The 17,131-nt window shown below is 49.5% G+C and overlaps 2 protein-coding genes across 4 annotated transcripts; one reads left to right on the top strand and one right to left on the bottom strand.

Moving 5' to 3' along the window:
• Nucleotides 1-7,423: 7,423 nt before the first annotated feature.
• Nucleotides 7,424-11,008, bottom strand: Alyref (Aly/REF export factor). The gene is made up of 6 exons (XM_038327984.1): nt 10,644-11,008; nt 10,209-10,340; nt 8,792-8,939; nt 8,129-8,192; nt 7,857-8,031; nt 7,424-7,748 (listed from the first exon to the last, which is right to left on the bottom strand). Exons 1-6 carry the CDS (start codon nt 10,878-10,880, stop codon nt 7,734-7,736), a joined length of 771 nt encoding a protein of 256 aa, XP_038183912.1. The 5' UTR covers nt 10,881-11,008; the 3' UTR covers nt 7,424-7,733.
• A 6-nt stretch (nt 11,009-11,014) lies between these two features.
• On the top strand, nt 11,015-17,024 carry Anapc11 (anaphase promoting complex subunit 11). 3 transcript variants are annotated; one of them, XM_038327986.2, is made up of 3 exons: nt 11,015-11,147; nt 11,717-11,843; nt 16,659-17,024. In XM_038327986.2, exons 2-3 carry the CDS (start codon nt 11,735-11,737, stop codon nt 16,802-16,804), a joined length of 255 nt encoding a protein of 84 aa, XP_038183914.1. In that variant the 5' UTR covers nt 11,015-11,147; nt 11,717-11,734; the 3' UTR covers nt 16,805-17,024. The 3 variants fall into 3 exon arrangements, with proteins under 3 accessions (XP_038183914.1, XP_038183913.1, XP_038183915.1); XM_038327985.2 differs by lacking the exon at nt 11,015-11,147 and adding an exon at nt 11,167-11,297; XM_038327987.2 differs by lacking the exon at nt 11,015-11,147 and adding an exon at nt 11,181-11,333.
• The last annotated feature ends 107 nt before the right edge of the window (nt 17,025-17,131 follow it).

The following is a 17,131-nucleotide window of genomic DNA, read 5'->3' as shown; positions in this document are numbered from 1 at the left end:
TAATTGGGGCTGTCTTACAGTACAAAGGTTTAGTTCATTATCATCATGGCAGGGAGGATAGTGGCACAGAGGGACACGATGCGGCAGTAGTTAGGAGTTCTGTTCTGGGTCCACAGGCAGCAGAAAGATAGCGGAACTGGGCATGGCTTGAACTTTTGAAGCCTCAAAGGGCTACACTAGCGATGCGCTTCCTCCAACAAGGACACTCCTCACTCTTCTCAAGGGGGCTATTCCCTGATGACTAGGCAAAAAAATAACAGTGACAGCTAGGCAGGAGGTGGTGGCGCACGCCTTTAATCCCAGCACTCAGGAGGCAGAGGCAGGAAGATCTCTGAATTTGAGACCAGCCTGGTGGGCTACACAGAGAAACCATGTGTCTCAAAAAAAAAACCAACCAACCAACCAACGACCTAAATAACCAAGCCAAACAATAGTGATATACCAAATTAAGGATACCCAAAGTCCAGCTTGTTGAACATTGAGGTTTACTGGGGTTACTTACAGGAGGATAGGTTAAGGGGGTGACAGGGCCAGAAGTGACTCAAAGTCACTGAAAGTCCACACCATCCCAGCATGAGCTCAACAAGGTGGAGACTGTCTTCTCTGGTATCTGCCTCTTGCAGAGTTTGGCTTGCTAGCTGGACTGCTCTAAGCAGTCCTTACTAATTACACAAGGGTGTTGATGAATCTGGTTAGATTTGGGGGCTTCCTGAAGCTACCTGGTTGTCTACTTCCCAAATTTTAAGAAGTGAATTTTTTTTAAGATTTCTTTTTTTGTTTGTTTTTGAGACAGGGTTTCTCTGTAGCTTTGGAGCCTGTCTGGGAGCTAGCTCTTGTAGACCAGGCTGACCTCGAACTCACAGAGATCCACCTGCCTCTGCCTCCTAAATGCTGGGATTAAAGGTGTGTGCCACCACCGCCCAGCCCCAAATATTTTTTTTAAATAGAATTAAAAAAAAAAAAGCTTGGCTACACATGTACATGTTACCTTATTGCTTGCCATGGGGAAGGGGATTGATTTAGGAGTAGGGTGGAATGGAACAGGATGATCACTGGGGTTTGCTGGCTAGCAGCCTAGCTCTGGGTTGGGTGAGAGACCCTGTCTTGAAGGTGCAAGGCAGAGTGATACAGCCAGGCACCTGTCATCCTCCCCTGACTTCTGCATGCATGCACATGGGCGCATACACACACACAAAAGAAAATTTTAAAAATCTTTAATGACTTATTATTTGCTATTTTCCAACAAATGGCTGGCCAGTTGGCACCAGAGAGTCAATAACAGTAAAGGTAAATCATATAAATTACAAATTTATAAAAGTGACATAACTTTATATAATTCCTGAAAAGCTAACATTGTTAGAGAAAGCTGGCACAGAAACAAACTAAACAAAAACTTGCCAATGAGTCATGAATTGGGCACTTGCAAAGCAGACACGGATCAGCTCTTGCAAGGGAACACCAGGGTAGCCATTTCAGGTTGAGTGCAAAGCAAAGCAAACACGTGGCTGGCTACCCACAGCTGGTTATCCTGTGGGACAACCTATCTACAGAAGTACAGATTTGTCGGCTTTTCTTTTCTGGAGGCAGGATTTTACTATGTAGCCCTGGCTGGCCTCAAACTCAGAGATCTGCTTGCTTCGGCCCCCTGAGTGCTGGGATTAAGGGCCTGGGCTACTATACCAGTTTTGTTTGCCATTTCTGATTGAATAGAGTGGTATCTGATACAGGCAATTGCAGAAAGCCTTTTATAAGGCCCAGGTTCCACTGCTCAGGATTCTTCAGAGCTGTGCACCTGCTTTAGTTAGCTGTGTGTGCTTTGCTGCTGTGTGTAATGTTAAATAGCAAACATGAGGATGGAGCTGAAACAATACAGCTACTGTGATAAATTAACTAGTAAGGAAGATCAGAAAGGCAGAGAGACCATCTGTTTTGACTTTTAGGGGATGGTGTTTGAGTCTCCCCACATTGCCCAGACTAACCTTGCCTTAGTGTCCTGACTGCTGAGATTATAATCCTTGCTGCCAAACCCAGCTTGAATGACTATTGATACAGGTTTCGCAGATATCATGCTCACCTTAAATCCCCTATTGTAGCCAAAGATGACCTTGAAACTTCTGAGTTCCTTTCTGTATCTTGTTAGTGCTGGAATTACAGGACTACACTCACTACCTGGTAGTTTATGTGGTGCTGGAGATCAAGCCAGGACTTCACGTATGCTGGCTCTACAAACTGACTATGTACCTCCATCTTTTTATTCCCCGACTTTTGTTTCTTGAGGCAGGGTCTCTCTATATAGTGCTGGTACTTGCTATGTTTACCAAGCTGACCTCAAGCTCAGAGATCCTCCCGCCTGCTTCCTGAGTCATGGGATTCAAGTGTGTGCCACTACACCCATACCCAGACAACTCTCGAAATCAGTACGTTTACTACATCCTAATAAAGCTAAAACTCAAAAACGTCAGGACACACTGTAGTCTGGTTAGCAGATGCTCACAGGGAGGGACTGGCAAGCAGTGCTGAGAGTTTGGGGTCACACTTAAAGCACCGAATCGTGTAAGTAAACAAAGTGAATCTGAGACAGACTTCTCCCTGCTATGCTAAGAAATCACAAGTAAGAGGACCAGGTCCTGGGGTGCTGGGAGTCACAAACACTAGTGGCGACTGATGGTTATTCAACAGTACACACGACTAGACACTACAGAGAGAAACACAGTAGTGTATACATGTGTTAGTACCCAGGGTTCCGAGCTCTGGCTGGAGGACCCAGTGTTCAGATACTGGTTGCAAGATGCTCGTCTCCATTAAGGGAGTCGGAGTTCCTTGGAGAAATGGTGGCTCCAGGTCTGGGCAGGGAAAATGGAAGGTGGGTCTGCAGCATCTTTAACAAAAAGGGAATTACTAAAGGTGTCGTTGGAGCACGGTGGCATAGACAGTCATGTCAGAGACCTAGAGACCAGAGATAAAGCTATTTGAACAATAAAATCCAGTTTGATATAAATGATCCAGTGAAGCTATGTGAGATTGCTTATATCCGTAATGTCGTGATCAAGTTTAGTCTATCCAGGAAGGCCTGAGCTAAAGCTTCTAAGACCTTGTTTCAAGAAGAGAGAGAAAAAAGGAAGAGGCAGTCCCAGGTATAGTGTGGCACAGAGGCTGATGCAGGTGGAGTGAGTCTGGGCTATAAAGACGCCATCTCCAAAAAGATTCATTCAACCTACTCATCCAGGCTAGAAAATGACCCTGTCTGGAAAACACAGATAGAAAGAGAAAAAGCACATGGCAAAAGTCTACAATAGAATGTCTGAGTTACACAAGAACTCTCTGCACTATTATTTTTCTGTAAGCATGAACATCAAATTACACAGTAACTTTAGAATATTCACAATTACCGAGCACCTGCCACACAAGCCTGGTGACCTGAGTTGTTTCCTGGGACCCACATGTAGGAGAGAAGTGACTCCGCATACATGTGCATGCCCACACACAATAATCAGCTTTAAAATTTTAAACAGAAAACCGGGGCAATTAATTCTTAGCATTAGATAAATTACTATGGACATAATTTATGCCCTCATTCAAGAGGTAGAAGCAGGAGGATCCAAAGTAGTAAGTGAGGCTGGATGTAGCTCCTTAGTAGATGCTTGCCTTGTATGCATGAGGCCCAAATTTAGTCCCGATTACCTACTACATATAGAAAACTCAGCTATACAGGGAGTTCAAAGTCAGCCTGGGAGACTCGAGACAGAGTGGGAGATGGCTAAGACAGCACAGTGCCTACCACACAAGCACGAGGACCTGAGTCGAGGATCCCAGCACCCATGCGGCAGCAGGCATACGAGATGCTCAGTAGGTACCTGCACTCGCCACCAAACCTGGGACCTACATGGTGGAGAGAGGAGCAGCTTCAAGTTTTCTCTGGGGTCCACACGTATACTTTGGGGACATGTGTGGTCCCCCTCCACGGAAGTGTGACTTTAAATTAAAAGCCAGGCATGGTGGTACGCACCCTTTAATTCTAACATCCAGGAGACAGAGATAGAAGGATCTTTGAGTTCTAGGCAGCCAGGACTACACAGTGAGTTTCTATACCAAAATAAAAAAAGGCAGGGGCTATAAAAATGACTCAGTGGTTAACATCGCTTGATCCAGGTTCAGTTCCCAGCACCCATGGTAGCTCACAACCACCTGCAACTCCAGTTCCAGGGGTTCTTTTTCTGGCCTCCATAATCACTTGCATGCATGTGCATATACCATCTCCATGTAATCTTAAAAAAAAAAAAAAGATGGGCATGGTCACTTTTGTTTTTTTAGACAGGGTCTTTCTATGAAGCTTGGCTGATCAGGAACTCCCCATGTAAACTAGGTTGGCCTCGAAATCAGAGCACCATCTCCTTCTGCCTGAGTGATAGAAGATGTGGTAACAAGCACTCAAATAGCTGCACAAAACCACCTAGCTCCAATTCCAGAAAACCCGATACCCTCCTCTGGCCTCCAAGGGCTCCTGTACATACGTGGTGCATATAAACTCACAGAGCCCCAAACACATGCATAAAAAAGATAGTGATTGAAGGAGACACCCGATGTCACCCTGTGGCTCCAGCATGCATGAACACAAGTTCATGCATGTGTATGAACACATGCATTTAATCACACACATTAATGACATAACTACTGTAATAAATTTTTCATTTCTATGAGAAACATATCTGACTGAGATTATCAACTTTCTAGGACAAGCATCGTAAGGTAGCTCATGCCTAAAGCTCTAGCAGTCAGAAGGCTGAGGCAGGGGGATTGTTGTGAAGTTCAAGACCAGCCTAAAATTACAACATGGGTTACTATCTCACAAAAAGAATCACTCCTCTAAGAAAGAACAGACTATTTTTGGCTATTGGAGGTTTCTTTGGTCCTGCCAACAGCACAGTTCATTACAATGGAAGCCGATGTCACAGTTGCAGGAGGCAGAAAGGGCTCAGTAAGCTGGCTCAATGGGCAGACACTCGTCAAGCCTGAGGTTTGATTGCTAAAATCCACAGGATGGAAGACTTCTGATCACACATATGCAGTAGAATGTGTGTAAATGTATGTGCACACACCCAATAAATAAATGTAAAAGTTCTACCCACTCTTAAAAGCACTATGGGGCCAAGCTTTCAAAATACCGGTCTTAGGCAGACACTCCAGATCTAAACTATAGCAATGACGTTCAACGATAGAAACGAGGTGTGATGAGCTATGATCTGCGCAACTTCAACACAGACATTTATGATATCTACTTAGAATTAAAAAAAGGTCTCGCTATACTGCCCAGACACACTTTGAAGTCTTGGGTTCAAGTGGTCCTCCCAAGTGGCTGGGATCCCAGCAAGCGTGCATCAGGGGGCTCAGCAACAAATCCACTCCTCATCCCACTGGACACCCAACTCCGTACCACTAACAAGAACGCCAGCCGCTGAGGCCAAGGCCAGCCTGGACTCCACACAGCAGGTCAGGGAGGCAAGGCTCAAGAAGTCAAAACCTAAGATGCTATAACTATTTGGAAGAGTTTACAGCTTCTCAAAAGTTGATTGAGTCATACATGCCAGGATTCCCAGCACTGGGGAGGCTGTGGCAAGAGGACTGTCAATTCTCAGAGCATGGTTTCTTTCCTGACTGTCCTAGAACTTACTCTGTAGACCAGGCTGGCTTTGAACTTAGAGGTCTGTCTGCCTCTGCCTCCCGAGTGCTGGGATTACAGGAATAATTTTAGACTCTATAACTGATTCTGGGGAGGGAGGAGATATTCCTACAGGATATTCAAGAGTCCAAGGCATAGGCCTGGTCCCTGGAAAACACTGTGACCACAGAACAGGTAACAGAAACAATTCCAAGCCTTGCCTTTATTTACTCCAGCTTTCCCATCTTTGTTACACTGTATCCAATTTCTCATTTTTTGTCTATTAAACTATTAGTTAGCTAAAGGGAAGAAACAACATTTACTTGAAGGTCCTGCTGCAAGACACTGAGCCATGAACCAGGGTTAGAGGTTTCTGAATATACCATGTACCACTGAATCTAATACTGCAGGTTTTGTAAGACTGAACACTAGATGCTGAGAGGAAAGACTACCTTGGCCCAGGTGGTTTGCAAGACCTTTGCTTACAAAGATCAAACTGAAGACACGTCTACCTGATTGGCACCTGAGACCTACCTCCAGCTACCTCAAGTTGAAAGCAGAGATGGCAACGTGAGGAATATGGGATGAGTTCAGATCCTGAAATCCTCAGAAACCACATAAAAAAGCAAGGTGTGGTGACATGCACTTGCAATCCCAGTGAAGCCCTGTCAAAAGAAGAGTGGATAGCTCCCGCAGAACACCTAAGGTTGTCCTCTGTTCACACAAGTGTGCACATGCATCCGGACAATGTGTACGCCATCCCACATGACTCACTGAAGCAACAGCTCCAGCAGTCCTTAAAAGTATTGCTTCAGCTGGGCGGTGGTGATGCACGCCTTTAATCCCAGCACTTGGGAGGCAGAGAGGAAAGAGGATCTCTGCGAGTTGAGCCAGCCTGGTCTACAGAGCAAGAGTTTCAGGACAGCCAAGGCTACACACATAAACCCAGTTCCCCCCCAAAAAAAGCTCTGAGGCTTGTTACCCCATGATGTCCACCCACCCTTGGTCCTCCATTTATCCCCAGCAGCAATACAAGGACAGTTTCGAGTTCTCCCATCTCAGCTCTATTCCTCAAAGTCCTGCTTTTCAACCCGCTCACGCAGCCCAAGGTACTATTATCTTTAACCCCAACCCTCTTAAAAATTGGTTTCTGCCTCAAATCACATTAGTTATTATTTTACAGGTGTCTCCAGAGCCAAAGAATGACAAAAAATATCCCAAATGAAGCATTTGAGCCTTGTCTGTCCTCCCTAAATAATACAGCTTATCTTGAAAAGCCTTCCAGAATATGTGCACAGACTCTAAGCAAACGCTATGCCACCATACATGAGATCTGGGCATCCTCAGATTTTGGTCTTACAACTACCATCACCCAAGGATTCCAAGGACTGACTGCTAACAAGTAAAGAAGCACCCTATCTGGTCTTTGTTCCCTGTCAAAATAACAAGACAGAAAAACAAGAAATACATAAGGTTCAAAGCCAAAACCATATTTCTCTGAAACACCATAAGGCAAAGGAGCAGCCCAAGAATTTATGGGTCACATCTCTAGACACCATACAGCAGGTCGCCCCCTATCTCCTTATCACCTCACAGTGCCGGCAAATGGACAGCAGCTCCGGGCAGAAGGTGCTGCTGCTCTGCAGTCTTCCCACCGATCATGAGTGAGGCATTAGAATGGCAGGGAAGCAAACAGAGGCCTCAGCCATGGACTCCACTTCACACCAGCTGTGACAGGGACTCTAACAGCAGGACGGACCAGACAGCTCCAGTTCTACACACAATTCTAGTTTATTATGGCAAAGGTGAAAACGCCACCTTCTCCACAACAGCAACCAGTAAAATTTATCCCAAAAATAACTCGGTACAAAACAGGTCTGTTTCAGAATTTAAAAAAAAAAAGAAAAGAAAAAAAGCCTTTACATTGAGTTTTTAGATCCTATTTTAAAACAGGAGGGAAAAAAGAAACAAAAACAAATCCACCATTGTCTGCACAGTCCAGTTGCCAACCCTCCCTCTCTAGGGATCTCGGACGAAGCTTCTGGGTTCTGTTACTTGTGTGGATTTGCTCGGCTGTTTAACTGGTGTCCATCTGAAAGAGAGAGGTTCATTAAGGAAGCCCTTGTTTCTTCTGGCTTCAAGAGATTACCACAGGCTGTGACTCAGCCCCACCCAGTCTTCTCTGAGCCCCAGGACTTACCCTGGCATTGTAAGCATCCAGCTGTGCATCTAGCTCCTCAGCAGAAAGCTGCTGCTTTGAGTTCCTGCCGGTACCTCTACCTCTTCCCCGGCTGCCTCCACGGGTTCCTCTCCGGGTGCCACCACCACCAAAACTACCAGAGCCACGGTTTCTTGTCATGCCACCTCTGTTTATGCTAACAAAGAAAACATAACTCTAATCTATCTGTGCTTTGTGGATGGCATTATCACAAACCCACAGCCTTTCCCCATCCCCAAGGGCCCAGAACTTACCTCTGTGCTGGTCTTCTTTGCGTGTCAATCTGTGATGTGACGAGCTGGATGTTCATGGGACGGCCTGTGGTAAAAAGAACACAAGAAGTCTCATTCCAGAGGCTCTGAAGCTGATACAGAGGGCACCACACCCTGGTCTCCATGCAAGCTCTGGAAAGGGCCTTTGTGTGTCTCCAGTGCCCCCAACAAGGTATATACGGCCTGGAGAGTCTGGTGGGAAAATAAAGTGGCGATAAATAACCCCACCAACACCTCCTCACTCCTTCTCAGTTCAAGCTAAGAGGGCTGCTTGGTCAGGTGTCCAGGGTGCTCATGGGTGGACAGGTGTGGGTGACCTGACGGAAGAAGAACAGGTACCTTTGTCTTTACGACTACAGCCCCGCACTCAGGTTGTACTATGGCGGTTCTGAGAAGGCTTCACAGAAGTGAATCTTCCGGAAGGAGCTGAAGGAGGGGAGGGATGTAGCTTGCTGGATGGGGGTTCACAAGAGGTTGGTCCAGATGTGTGGGGCAGCATGAGAAGTGGCAGAATGGAAGAGAGAGACAAAGGGGCAAATGCAAAGTGTCCTCAGCCACAGGGGCAGCCCATATTCCTACAGGGAGAGGTGCCAGCCCCAAACTCCATAAGCCCCGCAGGCGTCCTGGGCCCAGCCCCACACTCACCATCCAAAGGGACACCGTTGTACTGTTTCATAGCCTTCAGGGCATCTGCCTTCCGTTCAAAGTGCACGTCTGCTGTCCCTAAACTTCGTCCAGAGCGATCATAGTGCACTGCTGCTTTCTTCAACGTTCCAAATTCGGCAAAGAGTTCCTGGGAAGTGGAAAGGACAGCGGTCAGTGAAGTCGTGAGCCCTGCTCCTTCGAGTGGCTCATTAAGTTGCTGTGACTGACCATGCGTGCTTTGAGGGTGCTTTACTGACAGCCACCCGGGAAGGGGCAGGGCAGTGGACGCGAAGAGGTGAGGGAAGGGACACTGGAGAAAGAGGGACAACTTTCATGAGCACCTGGGTTCCTGCCCACTTTGGGATTGCACCATGATGCTGGTGAGGAAAGCCCAAAGCCCTGGCACAGAGCAGAAGATTATGAACTACCTCTCTCAGCAAGGGCATTACAACTCGAATAATGGCTGCTTCATCAAACAGCAGAGGCCAAGAGCAAAACCAAGGGCAGTTCCCACAGAGCAGATAGCTCAGAGGGCCCCCTGAATTTGGGAGCCCTGATCCCAGCCCCTCCCCCAAAGGCAGATTCTGGCTCACCTTTCCCTCTCCTCCTACTCAAGCCTGCTGCAAAGTCTGAAGTCAAACGCGCCATGGAAACTGCCCTGACCTCAGGCAGGCTGGGAGTTGGAGAGGGAACCCAGGCACACAGCGGGAGTGGAGGTCACCAAAAGCGGTTTCCAGTGGATGCCAGAAACCACCTTAAAAAAAGTGTTGAGACACTGTGAGTGCTCACTGGCCATGTTCTAACCTCCCATGGCAAGGCCAAAGGGCTGGGCTCTGAGAAATAAAACCCAGAAAGGCCCAGCACCCCGACCCAGCCATCTCCAAAACTAATTCCCAAAAACTCTATAGAAATGCCTCTGAGGTCCAGTCAAAAAAGAAAAAAAAAACAAGAAAAGACTTCAACGGCTAGTATGAGGGCCATGCCCTCTGCCCAGACCCAGGAAGAGTCGCTGGTTAAATAAAACACAGGGCTTCAGGCTGTATCGCACACAACACAGACACCACGCACCCCAGTGCAGCCAAACATCTATCTGGGGGAAACTCCGTCTCTCATCAGCTCGCTACCAAAAGAACGACATCTGAGAAGCAGGCACCCCCGGTCACACCGGGCAGCCCGTGCCCGTTAGAAACTGGAAGTCCTGGCAGAGGCAGGAGCTCACAGCGCTCGCCTTCAGGGACACACCAGGCTACCTTCCCGCAGCCTGACTTATTAGAAATGCTACTTTCTCTAAGGTGAAGTCACTCGGGGACAGTGGCTGGCCCCGGGGCAGCCCGGGGTAGGTGGGCTCCAACCGGGAGGGGGTTCCGGACCGCACATCTGTACGGGACGCGCAACGCGACCGGCTCCGGTCTCCTACCTGGATATCCGCGTCTGACACTCCGAAGTCCAGGTTTGACACCAGCAGCTTCCCACCCGTCTCCACGCCGGCGCCACCCCCGAAGCCGCTGTCGAAGAGGTCGTGCTGCCACTTGTCGGGAAGTTGTTTCGGCTGCAGGAGAAACCGTGAGGACAGAGAGATTCGTGAGCCTCGCCCCGGGCGCCCTCGACACCCCACCGCCACTCTCCCACGCCGCGCCGAGTCCAGAGAGCACCCCGCGCCCGGCGCCACGAGGCCGGACCGCGACCGGACAAAGCGTCCCGGAAGATCCCGGCCTGGGGCCGGGCCTCGCCGCGCGGCCTCGCCCCCCGCCCACCCCTCCGCCGCAGTCCCCGCGGGGACTCGCGGGGCGCACGCCGGACTCCGTGCTGCCGGGCAGCCGCCCGCGTCGGCGTCGCGCGACCCCGGACTTACTCTGCTGTAGGGTGCCGGCCGGTTCCTGCCGCCGCCGCCCGCGGCGCCGCGAGAGATGGCGGGCCGGTTCCTCATAGGCCCGCCGCCTCGATTCACGCGCGCGGCGGCCTGCACCGCGCCGCCGCGGCCGCCCTGGGAGCCGGCCCTGCCGCGACCCCGGCCTCCGCCGCGACCGCCTCGCTGGCTCCGGTTCAGCTTAATGATGTCGTCCAAAGACATATCCATTTTGTCGGCCATGGCGGGCGCGGAATCGGGCCTCGGATCGAGCCCGCGCGTCAGCACGCCGCAGCGTCACTTCCTGCGCCCGCCCCCGGTCTTCCGGCGTCGCGGCCCGGCGGCGGCCTCTGATTGGTCTCGGCGCGCGTGGGGCCGGCGGACGGCTGCGCACTGCGCTCGGGGACAGCGGGCGCCGCTTGTGAGGAGCCGGACGCGGCACGGTCGTTTTTATACCTTCCCGCGCGGCGGCAACGGAAGGGCGGGGCGCCTCGTGATTAGGCGGCGAAGGTGCGAGGGTGAGGAGTGGGCGGGGACTCCGGGCCCCGCCCTCGGAGGCCGGAAAAGGCGGGGCGGCCTCGGCGTCGCGTTCCGTCTGCGGACGGGGCGCCTTCTTCGGGACCCCGGCAGTCGGGGCTGCTGTGCCGGGTCGGAGTTCGGGTTCGTCTGCTCGAGGGCGTGGTTTCTCTTTAGCGAGTTAGTGACTGTGACTGCTCAGGTTTAAAAGCAAAGCACTGGTTGTTAAGGAAAAGCTGGACGTTTTCCATGGACGCGTTATTTTGTTTTGTTTTTGTTTCTTTTTTCCTTTTTTGGGGAGGGGAGGGGCTGACCTCGAACTCTGTCTAGTCGGTCTGCTGCTGCCTGGGATCGAGTGCTGGGATTAAAGGCTTGTGTCTGGGATTAAAACCGTGTGTGATCCCGCCCCACTGTGTGGATGCAAATCTCCAAAATCATGGCAAAACACACTAGGAAGCGCGGATCTCTTGAAGCGCCTAGCTTCTGTTGCAGCTTCCCGATTTAAATGCTCAAGTGCTGGAGTACTACAGACTAACTTTAGCCCCGAAATTCTCTGCCCTCAGGTCACAGGCTCTGCCGCCATGAAGGTGAAGATTAAGTGCTGGAACGGTGTGGCCACTTGGCTCTGGGTAGCCAATGATGAGAACTGCGGCATCTGCAGGATGGCGTTTAATGGCTGCTGTCCAGACTGTGAGTGTCCACCAACCTTAGAAACCCTCGGTTTCCCAGCGCTAGGGAGGCAGAGGCAGGAGGATCTCTGAGATTGAGTTCGGCCTGGTCTATAGTGCCAGGTTCCAGGACAGACAAACTTTGTCTTGAAAAACTAAGAAAAACAAAACTGTAAGGTTTAGTTTCTATCTACTGAAGGAAAGCTGACAGAAAGTATTTCTTGAAGCCCACTTTTCTATAAAGATCCTGTCTAGCACGGTGGCAGACACTTGTGGTATCAGAATTTGGGAGCAAAACAAGTGGATCTCCGAGTTGGAGGTTACGTAGTGAGACTCTGCAAAAAAAGAGAGAAAGACAAACAAAACCAGCACTTTTGTTTTTAACTCCTCAAACTTGTATTTTCAGTTTGAATTTTCTCAAAATACCCCTAACTTGTTACAGCAAATTGAAGTTCAGACAATGGTTTCCATATTGTCACATTTGCTGGATTTTTGTGCTAAAGTATTGTAAATTTTAAGTAGATGCTTAAACTGTGAGCACACTTGAGCCTCATCTTACAAGCTGTTCTAGCAACCTTATAATCATCTTGATGTTATTAGAGCGTTAGATCTCCAAACCAGGGTGACCTTGAATTTACAGAGATCCTCCTGCCTCTGTCTCCTGAGTAGTGGATTAAAGGTGCCCCCACCTGCTCACCCAGCCTGGTTTATCAGCCAAGAGTTAATCGTCTTGATGTATTCAACAAGTTGTGAGTTGTCTTTCCCCCCCTCTGAGACCCTGGCTGTCCTGAAACTCTCTCTGTAGACCAGGCTGGCCTCAGACTTACAGAGATCCTCCTGCCTCTGTCTCCTGAGTAGTGGATTAAAGGTGCCCCCACCTGCTCACCCAGCCTGGTTTATCAGCCAAGAGTTAATCGTCTTGATGTATTCAACAAGTTGTGAGTTGTCTTTCCCCCCCTCTGAGACCCTGGCTGTCCTGAAACTCTCTCTGTAGACCAGGCTGGCCTCAGACTTACAGAGATCCTCCGGCCTCTGTCTCCCGGGTGCTGGGATTAAAGTTGTGCACCACCACTGCCCAGCAAGTTGTGTGATTCCTAGGAAGTCATTGATTTTTATCTATAGCATTTATGATTAACAACTATGCACACAGTTCTAATTTTTATTTTAAGTAGAAAAATGTAAATTTTTGTTGTTTCATATTTTGAGACAGGGTTTTGTTAGGTTGCCTAGGCTGTTCTGGAACTATCTCTCTAGACCAGGCTGAACTCAAACTCACAGAGATCCGTATGCCTTTGCTTCCGAGGGCTGGGATAAGAGGCGTGCCTGCCACAAATGCAGATTCACTAAGAAAAATGAGAAGGAACTCCCAAAAGTGTGAAGGGGATGGATACTGTTTTAATCAGTCAATCAGTTTCTTATTTAATGGTGCTGGGGCTTGAACACAGGCCCTTTCATGTGCTCTGCAGGCTCTCTCCCACTGAGCTGTATTCCCAGGGTTGGCTCCAACATACTCTGTCTTGAACTTTGAGTTCTCCTTCCTCAACTTCTAGAACAGCTAGGGTGCAGGCTCGTCCACTGGTCTTGTCTTGAAATCACGTGAAGACTGGGTACGGTGGCATGGGGCTTTGATCTCAGCACTGAGGAGGCAGAACAGGTCTGCGATTCCAGGCATTCCTGGTCTGTGTAGTGAGTTCTGTGCTTGCTAGGTCTACATAGTGAGACACTTACAGCCTCAAAAAAACAAAAACCCAACCTCGTCAACAAAATCACCCTTGTGGTCGCTTCTACAGTGGGGATCGGGCATAGGACCTTCACTAATTTGCTGAGCTCAGAAACTTCTCCCCTCTGAAGTCTATAAATAAGAGAAATGTTTCCTTTGTTTTGCTGACTGCTGTCAGGTCTTCTTTGCAAGCTCTCTATGCTACAAGTGGCAATTGTTATTAAATAGACCCGCGTTACCTGAAGGTGGTGTTTTTAACCAAGCATGAAAGAATCTTTTTGTCTGTCTGTCTGTCTGTCTGTCTTTCAGTCTTTCATGTATACAGTGTTCTGCCTGAGTGTATTCCTGCAGGCCAGAAGAGGGCACCAGATCTCATTAGAGATGGTTGTGAGCCACCATGTAGTTGCTGGGAGTTGAACTGAGGTCCTCTGGAAGAGCAGCCAGTGCTTTTAACCTCTGAGCCATCTCTCCAGCCCCCAGGAATCTTTTTTTTTTAAGTCCTTTTTTTTTTTTTTATTTTTCGAGACAGGGTTTCTCTGTGGCTTTGGAGCCTGTCCTGGAACTAGCTCTTGTAGACCAGGCTGGCCTCGAACTCACAGAGATCCACCTGCCTCTGCCTCCCGAGTGCTGGGATTAAAGGCGTGCGCCACCACTGCCTGGCCCCCCAAGAATCTTTATTTAACAGAGCCACACACAGTGTGGGAGTCAGAGGACAAGTGCTCGTGTGCACGTCTGTCACATCAGACTGAGCTTTGTGAACTCTCTGGGACTTGCTGATCAGCACCTCCTTCAGGCACAGAACTGCCTGTTCTTACCTCTGCATAAGTGACCCACATGTGGGCTGCAGGGCACAACCTGGATGACCTAGCTGGGTCTGTAACCAGAGGGACGGTCAGAAAGCATCTTAGGTGGCCGGGCACTTAGAGTCATCCATGTGAAGTAGACCCAGGCTTTCTTAAAACAGGGCCGTTAGCTGCACAGAGTGGGAGACTCAGTCTGGCTCACAGAGGGTTTAAACGGGAGGGAGTTGACGTCAATGTGACGAGTATTTGACAGGTCCAGTCTGTTTTCTGGAGAGATTCCATAAGCACCAGGTTTCTCACAGATTAAATTCCTGTGAAAATTAAGTTACCAAGGCTGTAATAAATCTGTTTCAGGTCCCAGGGGGCTTTAAGGTAAAGCAGTCTTGTCAAGAAGTGTTTTAACTGGTCTACAAGAGCTAGCTCCAGGACAGGCTCCAAAGCCACAGAGAAACCCTGTCTCGAAAAAAAAAAAAAAAAAAAAAAAAAAAAAAAGAAGTGTTTTAATTAAAAAAAAAATAATTTCGTCAAGGCGCTAACCAATCCTTGCATGAATCACCGTCAGTGCACCAGCTCGCTCATCAAGTGCTCCGGCTTGCCCTGTAGGGACAGCACCCTCCTCCGCATGACCACCCGTAGATGAACCAGCTCCGTGATCTTGTTCGTGAGCCAGTTGGATCCAAGTCTAATTGGAAAACGGTGATTTCAAGCAGAGCTCTGCTAAAGTTAGGAGCTGGGCTGGTGCACACTCCTTTAATCCCAGCACTCTGGAGGCAGAGGTAGGCGGGTCAGAACGAGTTCTAGGACAGCCAGGGCTACACAGAGAAACCCTGTCTTGAAAAACAAAACAAAGGGCCAGGTGGTGGTGGCGCAAGCCTTTAATCCCAGCACTTGGGAGGCAGAGGCAGGCGGATCTCTGTGAGTTCGAGGCCAGCCTGGTCTACAAGAGCTAGTTCCAGGACAGGCTCTTAAAAAGCTGCAGAGAAACCCTGTCTTGAAAAACCAAGAAAAAAGAAAAAAAAAGGAAAAACAAAACAAAGGGAAGAAGAAAGAGAGAGAAAGGCTCCGTCGTGCTGAGCACAAGTGTGACAGACATAGGACTGGTACCCCAGGATGGATTGGGTGCAGTGAGGCTCAGTTAGGTCTTTGGACCCAGGCTGATAGTGGCCCTGTGCTCTGCCTTCTTCAGTAGGGGTTTCTAGTCTGAGGAAGCCGGGGATACTTGTTTTTGAATGGGGCCTCATGTCTCTTGTATCCTAGGTTGGCTGCAAAATCCTTGTGTAGCTGAGTATGGCCTTGAATTCCTCATCCTCCTGCTTCCAGCTCAAGTGCTGGGATTATTTGGTTGTGCAAACCCGGGGGTAGAATACAGGGCTTTGTGCATTCTAGGCGACCGTTCGACCAACTGAGCTGCGTTCCCAGTCTCCCCTTTTGTTTTTACATTGGTGTGTGTCTGTGTGAAGGTGTCCTCAGGTCCTCTGGAGCTGGGGTTACAGACAGTTGTGTGCACGTGGGTGCTGGGAATCGGACCCAGGTCCTTTGAAAAAGCAGCCAATGCCATCTCAGCCCCTGTTTTTAAATTTTACTTTAAGAAAAAAAAAGAATAATCTGTTTTTATTTATGTGTATGGGTGTTTTGCCTGAATGTCCGTCTGTGTTTACCACATGCATGCGGTGTCTGTGGAGACCAGAAGAGGGCGTTGGCTTCCCTGGACCTGGGGCCGCGGCTGGAAACTGGACCTGGTGCTGGGTCCTGGGCGAGATCAGCAAGTGCCCTAACTGCTGAGCCAGCCCTGTAGCCCCTAATTAGTTTTAATAGTGAAACGGACTCTGTCTGGCTCTGATTGGGCTTCTCCATGGAGGAAGACTTCAGGCTTGCAGAGTGAGAACCTGCAGCCTGTGCCCCTGGCTTTGGCTGAAGGTAGAGCTGAGGGTTCAGGTGAGAGAGATCAAGTCCCCTCAACAGCTGTCCCATGACACCAGGGTGCAGTCGATTTTGAGGGTCCAGAAAAAGAGTCTCCCTGAGTTCCCTACTCAGGTTGGGACTCCTTGGCACCATGGCCATTTTAATGTTACCTTCTGGGTATTCCAGGTCAGTTTTCCACAGAAGGGTGTGAGGGAGTCACTGTAGGTCTTTCATGCCGTGGGCCATGTCTGGGGACTGTTTGGGCCACACTCCTGTGTGGTCTCCCCTGATGCAGGAGGCATGAGAGGCTCTGCCTGTGGGCTGGTGCCGTTTCCAATGCCCTGGAGGTGCCTGCTTGGCTCATCACATGCTCTCCTGTGTCCTAATATCTTCCCTCCCGGCCCCCTTACAGGTAAGGTGCCTGGGGACGACTGCCCTCTGGTGTGGGGGCAGTGTTCACACTGCTTCCACATGCACTGCATCCTCAAGTGGCTGAACGCGCAGCAGGTGCAGCAGCACTGCCCCATGTGTCGCCAAGAGTGGAAGTTCAAGGAGTGAGGCCTGCGTTCCCTCTGCCAGCCCGGGCCAGGCTCCGCCCCTTCCCTCCCTTCCTCACAGTGGTCCCCGGGCCCTGGTTCTGTACTGGGGACAAGGATGCCTTCCCTGTGGCTGAAACAAGGAGGTCTTTCTGTTTGTTCGTTTTTTCATTGCATCATTGACACTTTTATTCAATAAGTAAAACTCATTAAAGTCCCCAGCCTTGCTGGAGGCCTCTGTCTGCCTGCTTTCTTGACATATTGATACAGCTGCGGCGTGTTTTGTTATGAAAACCTTTATGAATAAGCATCTTGATGAAATAACTGCCAAGGGCTTCATGATACTCTG

The sequence above is a fragment of the Arvicola amphibius genome, chromosome 4 (assembly GCF_903992535.2).
Source record: "Arvicola amphibius chromosome 4, mArvAmp1.2, whole genome shotgun sequence".
NCBI lineage: Eukaryota > Metazoa > Chordata > Mammalia > Rodentia > Cricetidae > Arvicola > Arvicola amphibius.
The sequence above is the reverse complement of the archived record's forward strand: the minus strand, read 5'-3'. Positions and strand labels throughout refer to the sequence as shown.